Source organism: Vigna unguiculata, chromosome 2 (assembly GCF_004118075.2).
Source record: "Vigna unguiculata cultivar IT97K-499-35 chromosome 2, ASM411807v1, whole genome shotgun sequence".
In the NCBI taxonomy this organism is placed as follows: Eukaryota; Viridiplantae; Streptophyta; class Magnoliopsida; order Fabales; family Fabaceae; genus Vigna; species Vigna unguiculata.
In genome coordinates, this window is record NC_040280.1 from 28,519,773 (window position 1) to 28,532,203 (window position 12,431).

Genomic DNA, 12,431 nt, shown 5'->3' on the forward strand with positions numbered 1-12,431 from the left:
ATATTGGCTCAGTTAACGAACACGAAATTTATAATCATACAAATGTTTAAACATTGTGAATTGTCTCAAATAGTGTCAAATTACACAAATCAAACTCAAAAGGCAAAGTTTGAGTTTTCTGATATTGTCGAGCGTCATTAGTGTCGTTGGACACCACTTAGACAATGGTCACTGGCTTGGAGGCGGCAAGCGCCACTTTTTGACTGTGTGCACACTCAAATCAATGGGTTCTAAAGGGTTGTTGCGCCAAGCTCCACTTTTTTCAACTTCAGGTGCCACCTTATTTTTTCTAGTCTATGTCATATAGGAAAAAATGGATTCTCACTTCGATAATCGTCAGATTGACAAGTCCTAAACACACAAATTGTTACTTTGAGCATCGAGATCTTTGATTATAGGTCCATAGTTGGAAAAGTTAGTCTTTTGTGTTTATCCTATTTTATGCTTCACTTTTGTGAAAAACATTTTTTATCTGTGGTTTTGGTCATATTGGAATAAGAGAATGTATCTGGTTGTTTACAGAATTGTTGATAGATTCATTGATGAATGTGTATGTGTATAATGATGTATGAAATTGTGATGATGATGAGCTTCTTAATGGATATGAGCATGTATAGAAATATATGATGATTGTAATTCATTGTGAACATCATGTTACTTAGAATGGCTGAATTCAAAAATGGGTGATTGTTTGGTATTTGGGGTTTGATATGAAATCATGTTCGTGGATGAAAACATAAGTTTGGCGTAATTCTAAAAATCTTGTAGGTAGATTCTATGGTGGTGTTCCTTTTAGTGTATGCATTGAAGTAAGGAATCAGTCCTGAATGTTTATCTAGATACTCTAATACCCATTCAAGACTCATGTAGAGTAAAATGAATTCTATGATGAGATGGGCAAGAAGTCCAGTCAAACGACCTCAAGGTTTTTATGACGGTTAAAGGGACTAACCTTATTTGTATCAACTCAAGTTGAGCAGTATTCTTTTAATCAACACAAGTGCAAAAAGCACAAATAATCATACATTAATGCCTAGATCCGAATAATAGTCTAGAGAATCTAATCACATGTTTGGTAATTTTATGAATGTTTGAAATGTTATTTTATGGTGTATTATAGATAAATTACTTATCTAAAAATAAATTCAAAATCACTTAAATGCAAAATTTAACAACTCAATTATATTTTATTATATTATAAAAGGTTATATTAAAACATTTTCGTAATGGGATAATTCACTTCGATTCCATTTTTTGATATTCATAATAATTGTTGGATCAATATTTGTTTTCTCCTTCCTTATTGAGATTCAACTCATTATTTACTATATCTGAAATTGAAAAAAATACAATCTAGAGTAACTAGATCACTAGGTTGAAACTCCAACAAAAGATGACAACAAAACACGCATAAAATGAATAGAAGGAAGGTGCTAGCTTGTAAAAGGTATAACCTACCCAGCTAGGTGAGCATTTTACCTTTGGAGAAGCCGAATTGCATTAAATTTCCTCCAACGCAAATTTCAATGAAATCCTAAATAACCTTTTCTTGGATGAACGACAAATCTACGTGATTAACAAGGTTTCAAATCTATAAAACAGGTCAATAAAAGTTTTCACTAACTTCCCTAACTAAATTCTCAAGCATGACCTCTGAGTATTTTCTATTTATTTTTAAATAAAGTAGCATTCAAATTCATGTATAAAGAATCGACATCGACGGTGGCAATTGTATCATTTTCCTTTCTGTTACTTCTTTTTCTTCGTTTTCTTATGTTTCCTTTAGTCTGTTGCTTTAAAAAACAGGTCAAATTCAGATTTCTCATTTACCTTCAATTTCGAAGTTGAAGAACAAGAATGCTCTGAAGGATTTTGGATTTGTTTAATCGTTGTTATTGAAAAAAAAAATGTGAAATAACATTTTAAGAAGATTCATCCAAACAACCAAACCAAACCCATTTTACAGGACTTGATCCAATCATTGCCAGTATTCATTTTCAAATAGTTTGAAGTTGAATCGCAAGAAAATAGCTCCATCGATGTTGTTCAACCACTAACGTAGAACCATTTCATCAAGATGAAGGTAGAGGGATTGAAACATGATATTCTAAAAATCATTTTTAAAGAATAAAAAAGTATACCCAATTCTAAGTAACCAATTTTTATTAGTTTAAGTATTTTAGTTCCACGTGTAATGGTTATAACATATTTATACATCATAAACCACGGCAAGTAATGCTGCACCCCTGATGCATCAAAAACACGAATTTGCAATCAGCATCGAGCGGCTTTCAATCACCTCATGATAGAATGTTATGCAATCACACTTAGATTCATCTCCACAGTTGAAGAAGCTCAAAATACCAATTTACCAATCTGTCAAACATTATCCACCTCCAAACAACAATTTTGTTTCAGCGAAAACCGTCACCTTTAACTACCTTCATTTATTTGGGTTACGAGACAGCTCGAATTTTTGTTTCTTAAAGATGACAAATCAAATTTAGAAAAAAAGAATAGACTGTTAAAAAGTGCATTCCTATAGTAACGATATTTATGCTTTTTCTTCTTTGTTGAAGAGTTATATTGAAAGAAATTCTTCTTCTTGATAAATAAACATAATTTGTCATAAAAAGAACTTAAAATAACATAACACAAATGGCACTGAATATCAAATTCAAAATTAAAATAACAGACTCCAAATCATGCCATGAGAAACATCCCCTTCAAACAAAGGAAAAAGGGTCGCACCTTATACAGAGTAGATGATATGGCTCCCTCCCCAATTTATGGTACAATTTTTTTCAGATACGAAATTCCCTGTAACGCGAAACGGTGGGAAATGAACAAGAAAAGAGACAATTTTTCTATTCTTCCATCAGAAAAGATGAGAGGATAAATATATTTGTCGATCTCAAAACCTACTTTTCATTTAGCCATCTGGCAAAGTTACTTACCAGTCGATGTTGAGACAGATCATCACTTGCATATCCAATTTGCTTCCATGATATTCTCAAAGTTAGGAATCATAAAGCTTACAAGCTAGCCTCATTCATTTCCCACGAGAACGAAACATGTTAAAGATACGAAACTCATTCTGTTAACAAGTGCTGCATACTTAAGATTAAATGATCGAAGAACATGTATCAACAATGCACCAGTTTAGACACCGAATACAGAAAAGATAGAATAACAAAGAAAGCTCAATCAAGCAACTAAACTAAAAGATGCAGTAGACAGGTTATAAAGATGCAGTAGACAGGTGGATAGTATAAATAAAAAAATGTTACAAAAAATGCCCAGATCACCATATAAAAACTATAACTGAATGATCAAAGATGAACACATCTCAGTATATCACCGCTTACCACTTGATATCTCCCACATATCCGAATCTTAGAACATCAAGTTTGAAGAGTCTAAATAGAACGGTGAGCAAAGTACAAGAATGGAGCATCAACAATGAATAAGAGGATGATGAAATTAAGAATATCACCTAGTTTTCCGAGTCTTAGTAAGTGAAGATTAAAGTCTGAAGTAAACACTTGGAGAAGATTGCTTCAAATGCAACCTTTGAACAATTAACGAGGCATTACAATGAAGTCAAATTCCATGATGTAATAGAACACCTAATGACTGGTATATAAGAGACACTGTACACATAATTAGAGAGAAAATATATAAATATAAGCATAACAACCAATTAATTGGCCAGAAGATAGCAAATGGAGGGGATTGCAATTGCATCTGTGATTCTTTAAGGTGATTGTCGAGAACAAATCAAGCTTTTCCAAATCCGAGAGTAAGCTCCAATTCATCCATTCCCACCTCGTGTATTCTCTCACCCTCCCAAGGCTTCACTCTGCCATTCTCGAAGTCAAAATCGGACACTCCTCTGGCTATCTCCGCAACGGAACCCCACTGTACGCCCTCCTGAGCAGGGATCTGGTGCATAGCGGGTTTCATGAGGTTAAAGGTAGGGGAAGGGGGGCCGGCGGCGGTCTGACCCTGAAAACTAACCCAACGGCCGGAGGCAGAGTCGACGGTGGAAGCGTCTGACTCGTCGCACTCGGGGATGGTGGAAGTGGCGACGTGGTGGCGGCGCGAGGGGCTGGAGGGGGCGGAGGTGGCGAAAAGAGGGTGGCGGAAGGAGGCGTTGGAGAGGGAATCGAAGTCCGCCTTGCGCTTGGAGGTCCGGGGAGAGGAAAGAGGTGGGGTGACAGGGGCGCTGTTGGATATCCTGAGAGGTGGGAGGTTGGCGGGGATTGAAGTTATGTTGCGGATGAATGGGATGAGAAAGGAAGAGGGGTTGGCGTCAATGCGAGTGGGGCTGGGGAAGGAGGAAGAGGTTGGACTAGCGTGATAGGAAGGCACAGGACTCGGGAATGAGGAAGATTGTGGACTTGGCTGGATCGAAGAACACGCGCTTATGTTGGGTGGAGTGCCTCCAATCTCACTTCCCGTGGGTCTCTTGCATCCCTGCGTCAACATAAATGGTAACAATTAATTATCCATTATCGTGGAGAAAGAGTGAGCGCAGATCTGAGGCTGTGATGTGATGAGACGAGTGATTATGGAGTTTTACCTTTCTGTAGGTAGTGCCATCTTCTTCCACGATCCAGCCAGCTTCTGCGCAGAGAGCCTTGAGGACCTCGTTGTTGTCGCAGTGTTTGGGAAGCTTGTAGTTCCCCTGAGCTCGAAGGCCTGCGTAGATCTTAGCCGCAATCGCTCTCCGTCTTCTTTCTCTCCTCTTGTTGTTCTCCCTCTCCTTCCATGTCGGCATCCTCCCCGTCGATCCGCCTCCGGTCATCGTTCCGGCCAACACAAGCCCGCTCCGCTTCCCTCTAGACGTCAGAACAAGTACAGAAATTGTGTGTATGCTGGTGCCTATGTGACCGGAACAAAAACCTAGGCGAGGTTGATTCACGTTTATTTGTGCTACCGCAGATGAAGAAGGGGAAATGGAAAGGTTGCTTCCCTTTTAGATTCTTCTCTTCTCTCTCCCACCCTTTTCACACTGCCGTAGTTTTCACTTCATTAACTCTATTTTCTTTTTTCTTTTCCTTTTCACTACCACATATATATTCTTCCTTTTAGAATGCAGGAGAACGGAAGAGACACGGAGACCAAGATAAAAATATTACCATACTGGTAATGATAAAAATGGTTCTTAAAACATTCTGAATTTTTTTATTTCATCTAACCACATATTATACCATATTATACCGCGGTTAAGTTCTCTAACTAAAACTCTACTAAGCAACAATACATTTTTTATATAGTTTAATGTACTAATCAAAATCCAAATTAACTGCAGAAAAATCATATCCTGGTTTTAAAATTTAATTAATAGAAACTGAACGGAAATAAACACATCAAATTCATTCGATTTTTAATATGTTTGTTTAATGATTAAGAAGATTGTTAAAAAGGTTGATTGGGATAATTTAGAATTGTTTTTTGTGCATATTATAATACGTATTTTCACTTCAAATTCCTATTTGCCAATTAATAATATTACAAACCTACATTTTAAGAAATATAATTTTATTTAGCTTTTTCGTTAACTGTGAATTGTATTAGTTCTTTATGTTTAAAAAAATTTCTTACTAAAAAATAATGAGAAATGTTTGAAAAGAATCCCAAGCAATACACGCCAAATGTACAAATCATCGTTGTATCCGAAAAATGATTTTGTTAGGTATATAAGTATCACTTAAATGACTCTTTTTTTTTTTCGCATAGGAGTTTTTTCTTTTTCAATACACGTGATTAAAAGTGAATACTAATCAACGCGATGAAAGAATTCAATCTCTACTAATTATGTCGTGTCTTTTTTCTTCGATGATAGATTGAAATAAATATGCAAATCTTTACAATAAATTATTAACATTCAATATTTTCTTAAAAAGCAGTTTTTTTTTCTTTTTCTAAATTTGTCTGAAAACAAACAAGGTGTTAAGGTTTGAATATAAAATGATGGTGAAACAATTAGTGGGAACGCGTGGAGCCCATAGTAGTTGTTTGTAGTCCATGTGTGATGAGGAATTAGTGAAATAGTAAACGCAAGCAAATTTAGGAAGATGAATTAATAAGTTTGGAAGTAAAATGCAATTAATTTAATATAATGAGGTGGAATTTGATTTAAGTGGCGTGTTGGAAAAAAAAAAGTTGGTTGAAATAGGAAATATAGCATCGGTGACCTAACTCACCTTCCCTTCATGGAAGGCACATGAGGTGTTGGTTAAGAATTAGCATCCTTACATCCTTACAGTGTAGAGCTGTAGCCGAATCACGGATACCACAGTCCACTTCTGCGGCGAGGACTTCCCCACATGACTCTTACCAAATACAGGGGGGGCCCTCCCTACACCTAATGGTGAGGTGCCCTATACCCTAGGTCTGCCACATTAAAATATAAATATATTCAACCTATGTGAGAGAGAATATGTTCCAGACAGCAGTGTCAGTTAAAAATATATATACTGATGGAAGGAATCGAAATTTTACACACAATAACTGACAGAGATTTCTTATATATGATTTGCGACTCTGGGTATCATGTAAACATTGTTTCTTCTGCTTTTGTCACGTTCATTTGGTAAGAAAACCACCCAAAAACTTTGTGGTGGTGGTGGTACAATAGTGTAGAGTAACAAGACGGGTCAAAGTAACGTTGCATCCCACATGCAAATAAATAAATTTCATGTGTGAAGAAAGAAACGGAGATGTACATGCACATCAGAAGCGCCCCAGAAATGGGACCCATGTAGAGATATACGCATCCCTATCATTGTCTATATTGGTTTCAATTAATACCGGAAAACCCAGAAGAAGTGCACGATCGCTTCCCATTTTTATATATAAATATTTATGACCAAACGGAATAACCATAAATTTCAATTCAGAATAAATATAGAACGTTCACACGTGAAATGGAACGTGAAATGAAACACGTAAACACCTCTTCATATAATGTGTGGATGACCCCACTACCCGTGCCAAAGGTTCATGCATCCTGTTGGAGGGATATTTATATTTATATAATATACTTCTTTCCAACCAACGCAGCGTTGTTGTTCTAAAAAGCTTAATTACATACATAATTAAGTTTGATTAGTGTATAATTAATTATATGGATGTGAATAATTAAGAAAAAAAAAGATGAATTAAGAAGAAGGCGATGATGATTGGGAACATGCCCCGTTCTCCGGTAATTGGGGATTGGTCTGACGTGACGTGATGTTTAGTTGGAAGGAGCACAGATACGGACAAAGCAGGAAATGGGAGAGTGTGGGATGGGACCCATGCAAGGGGGGTTGAGTCGGCTCCACACGTGCGACACAGAAACCCATAATAAAGAAAGTCACAGCGTGGGGGGGACCACCTTTGACGTGTCGACTGGTGTGGCTCTCACAGAGGATTCCCACGGCTCGGCGCGCCATTCCATTCTTTTCATGGTACAGTACCCACCATATTAGATGCCCTTATCATTTCTGACTCACTTTCACTCTTCTTCTGCCCTCTTCCTCAAGTCAATTTTCCAGAGTTGTTCAAACTTCAATTCCTCAATTATTATTAATAATACATAACACACCTTTCAATTTTAGATCACAACAACAAATTTACTTTGACTAACTTTCATGCTTCCTTCTCAATAAATCAATCTCACTATTACGTTATTTTCGATTTCTCTTCATTTCCTTTTTAATTATGTTAAATGGATCTCTCTCCCCCCCTCCTCCTATCCTTCAGCCAACCAATCAGAGATCATTGTGTATATCCCATTTCATAAAATTCACTTTTTTAAAACACACTGTTAGTCAAACATAAATTTAGGAACATACAATGAAACCTAATTATTATAAATTGTAACTCCTTCCTACTATTCTTCAACTTCTCCCATCCTATTTGTTTATTTTTCAAATCTTGACTAAATGCAAAACTTGACATTCAAGAAACACGTAATGTCCGAGAAAAGCGTTTGATTAGTGATAAATGAATATTGCGAACTGTTCATTAGTACGCTAAAGATATTGGGTGGAGGATTAAAAATGGTTTTATTCAAAATATGGCATTTAGTAATATCAATTTAAGTTTTCCATGATTTTCAATAGAAACGTTTATTTTATATTTTTTATCCAATAAAGACATAGCCAAACTAAATAAATGTGAAGACTACGGGGGTCCAATAATAATAAAAGTAAGAGCAATAAAATAAGGTAGGGAGTAAGACTTTGCACACGTGCGTTAGGAAGGAACCAACGGGAACCGTGTGGGAACCACGGGCACGTGCCCTCTAGTCTGTTGAATTATATGCTAGATCCTTGTCTCAATTTATTTATCTTATTTAAATTAATGCATAGTACATTTTAAGAAGACAACTAGTAGCTATATTAATTTTCTCATTAAAATATTTTGATCTAGCTCACATATTCCTACTGATTACAAACTATATACAGTTATAATTATATATTTACCGGTGTCTTGGAATATTATTAAGAAAACTAACATATAAAATGAAAATGCGCGCCTTTCTTGAAAGAATTAATTTTATTCTGGAAAACATAAGCAGAATATTTTAGTTGCACGCTTGGTAGAGATAAATAAAATAAAAGTGGAATTTTCTTTTGCTGCGAATTAAAGATATTTGCGATAAATAGCTGAAATTTGAAAATGTTTTATATGATGAAATATAAATTAAGTCACATCACATACACTTTTTCTATGTGCTGTTTCCAAGACGACCAGGTCTACAATAGCGGAGGAGAGCACGTGGGGCTGGGGGTCCCACACAGATGGATTGATTGAGTCGTGAGCTCCATAAATTGGAGAGAACACACTTTAAACAAAAAATAAAAATATCATTCAAAACAATGCTTATTTTGTATCCCATTCAGGCAGTGTTTATATTTTATATTTTTTAATTAACGATTATATATTTCTTTTTAATTTATCCTCTCTCTCCAATTGTGATCTTGAATTTTCTCAAGTTATCATTGGTAGAAACATCTCTTCTCCTTCCGTAGTTTAAGAATATTTTAAGAATAAAACACTCTCAAAATATGACGTTGATTTTTTTACTTAAATGGTCTTCGATTTAAGATACTAAAATTCCATTTTATAATGTTTTTGAAGTGAAGTTATCCATTATTTGATTGATTTAATATAATCGATAACCTTCTGTGACAACTTAATTACATTTCAAATAACAATCAAAGAAAACGATAACTATAATTTTCGTAATCCATAGTTGATCATGCGTTATGGTAGTCCATTATAAAGTTCAAAATTAAATGATGACTGTTGTACGGAATGAATTTATCTATATTACTTATATATTGTATAGGTGGTGAATAAATAAATTTAGTTGAACTCATTGAAACAATGTTTTTTTCTTATATACATATGGAATAGCGTAACTCATTAATTGATTTATGACGTATATAAAAACAATCAAAATGGTTTAAACGTAATAATTAATATTATTAATTAATCCATAAATTAAAAAGAAAAAAAATCTGTAAACATGATAGATTCCTGTTATTTTTTAAGTTAAAACTATAAAACCTAAAATAGATGAAATACTACTACGAAGTTTTGTATTGATAAAAATAACCAACCTCGTCCATTCAAATGTAGTGAATGAATTTTTGTTTGACTAAATACTTAGTCACAATATTTGACTAGAAACTCTCAAAGATATTTATAACCCCTTAAAAATATCAACTATTTGGTTATGTCGCATTTCACATTAATTTTCCTCCATAATTTAAAAAAAAAAAACGATCTCAAGCTTCTGGGCTTAAAAAATGTGAAGGCCTTTTTGTTCTTCAACCCTCAGGTCAACTTCCAAAAGATAAAACCAACCAAATATATTAGGAATTTGTTAGGATTTTTTTAATATGAACAATTATAAGATACGAAAATAAAAAATAATTAAATATATTTTTATAAGTAAGAATTAACTTGTGCATACATTTAAAGCATCTTTTAAAAATTAATATATAACTTAATTAGAAGTGCTGATTAAAAAATAACCATCGATGATATCTGATTGAAAGTATTTTCAGAAATAGTGAAATATAATCTAAAAGTAGGTTAACACAATCCAAATAAAAGGTGGAAACAAAAAAAATTATATTGTAGTAATTCACTATTGAAATGAGATTATAACTTGATTAAAAACAAACCTGAAAATCCATTAAGAAGCTGTATTCAACTTTAACCATCTTTCACGAAAAAAAAAAAAACTTCACTCTCTTTTATTCTTTGCAAATGTTATTACAAAGTCCCAAATTAAGATAATGTTGATATATTAGCAATTATTACTTATTTAATTGCATCCTGCAGATTATGTGAATATATAATTAAGAAAATATTTCAGTATTCATTTTATTATTTTTTCATCTGAAGAATATTACAGTATATTTGGCAATCTCTCATTGATGCTTTTATTACGCATATTATGAGAAGATTTAGACAGCAAATAACCTCTTACCCAAATTTCTTTGGGGCCTATGTTAAGCCTGTAAAGAAAAAAAAAAAAAAACTCTGAATTTTATTAATATATCTCATTTTTTGTTTTTTGAAACTGAAAAATTATATTTTGGAATTATTAAAATTTTAATCAAAAATAATTTTTAAAATGGATCAAAATTTGAAAATATACTTTTTCAAAAGTTAATTTTAATACATTCAGGCCGTATTCTGTACAGTAATATTTTACATTATCGATATTTGAATTTCGATGCTGACAAAAAAGTTTCAGATGAAATAATATTTGAATTTTTGTTCAATTTTTCAGTGAAGTCATTCCTTCCATTTAGAATTTTTTCATGATTATGATGTAAGTATCATAGATTATTCCAAACAATGCAAAGGTTGTATTTTAAAGGTAATTGGTGATCTATTTCTTTTTAGGAAAGCAGTTTCTCAAATAAGTTACAATTTTAACACTTTAAAAATAACTTATATAATGAATAAAAATTGCATCATCTCATAAAATAATTTTTAAAAATCTTAAACTTTTAACGCATTCGAATATTATTTTCCAAAAACATTACACTTGAAAAATATGAGTAACTTTGAAAATTTTCAGGCCCAATCCGTTAATGTCCTTTTTGTAAACAGCGAGAGGAAAAACTTAAAAACCGTGAAGCCCAATTTGTCGAGAGCTTCTCTTATCACGGGCTGGCCTTCTTCCCCAGACCACAGACAAACTATAGAAACTGATTAAAATTTACTAAATATTATTTATGTAAAAAGACTATATCATTAATCAGTCAATTTTTTTAACGACCTATAAAATAATTTTTATAATTTAAGAAATATAAATAAACGATAATGTTTTATTTATTTATTCTATTAATGCATATCTATTTATCAAAATATAGCTGTTTGGGAGAAAATATTTGCTAATTTACAAATAGTATAATATAATTAGTAGGTGACAGTATAGAAAATACTTGTTTTTAACCAAACAAATTATAGATATTTTTTTCACAGTGATACTTATTTGTTAAATTATAATTGATGATATGAAATAAAAATTAAACGTGATTAAATAGAAAAGTCAACCAAGTTTGTAAGTCATTTTCATCTGTTTATAAAATAATAACTACAATTAAGTGATTAAAAATATGTACAGTATTTGTTGGCCCAATTATCTTGCTACAGTTATTGGCTTCATTACCATAAGTTTTGTTTAATTTTTTTTGGTCTGTATGGTGTCCAATCCCTTCGTAAATTCTCGTGTGCCGGCTACACTAAGAACAATTAAGAAGAAAATATAAATAATATTTGAAAATTATTGGTAAAATTATAAAAAACAAAGTTATAAAAAAGTTTGCTATCTGATGTAATAATAAAAATATTATTTATTAATATCCTTAAAATACTGATGAAAAACTTAATATCCTTAAAAAATCTCCAATAAAGCTTGAATAATGAAACTGAATAGAATTTCAAACTATAAATAAATAAATTAGGCACAGGCCTAATGTAGGTAACACGTTGCTTCGCAGGACCAGTATGTAATAATAAAAAAATCATTTATTAATATCCTTAAAATACTGATAAAAAAGTTAATATCCTTACAAAATGTCCAATAAAGCTTGAATTTCAAGGCACAGACCTAACGTAGGTAACACGTTGCTTCGCAGGACCAGTACGAGAAAATGAGATTGAATCCACTTCGAACTGAATATACATATATTTAATTTATTATTTAAAACTAGAAAATTCAGCAGAAATAATGTTGGCAATATATATTTGTATTTACACGTTCTTATATATAGACACGTCTTACTAATTTATTTATTTTTAAAAAAAAAATCTCACACGGATTATTTTTTAAAATAAGAACTGTTTGAAAAAAGTAATGAATTAAAAAAATTAATATAACAGTGATGAAATAAATAGGTGCGTAC

At 32.7% G+C, this 12,431-nt stretch overlaps 1 protein-coding gene across 1 annotated transcript; it reads right to left on the reverse strand.

The window, feature by feature from the left end:
* Positions 1-3,235: 3,235 nt before the first annotated feature.
* Positions 3,236-5,060, reverse strand: LOC114173493 (BES1/BZR1 homolog protein 2-like). The gene is made up of 2 exons (XM_028057942.1): positions 4,586-5,060; positions 3,236-4,479 (listed from the first exon to the last, which is right to left on the reverse strand). The coding sequence occupies exons 1-2, from the start codon at positions 4,808-4,810 to the stop codon at positions 3,781-3,783; spliced, it is 924 nt and encodes a 307-aa protein (XP_027913743.1). The 5' UTR covers positions 4,811-5,060; the 3' UTR covers positions 3,236-3,780.
* Positions 5,061-12,431: the final 7,371 nt, after the last annotated feature.

Excerpts from the sequence above, each read along its gene's own strand:
- LOC114173493 (XM_028057942.1), bottom strand. The coding sequence starts at position 4,810 with ATGACCGGAGGCGGATCGACGGGGAGGATGCCGACATGGAAGGAGAGG. Across the intron at positions 4,480-4,585 it reads ATGGCACTACCTACAGAAAG|GGATGCAAGAGACCCACGGG; the intron begins GTAAAACTCCAT and ends ATGTTGACGCAG.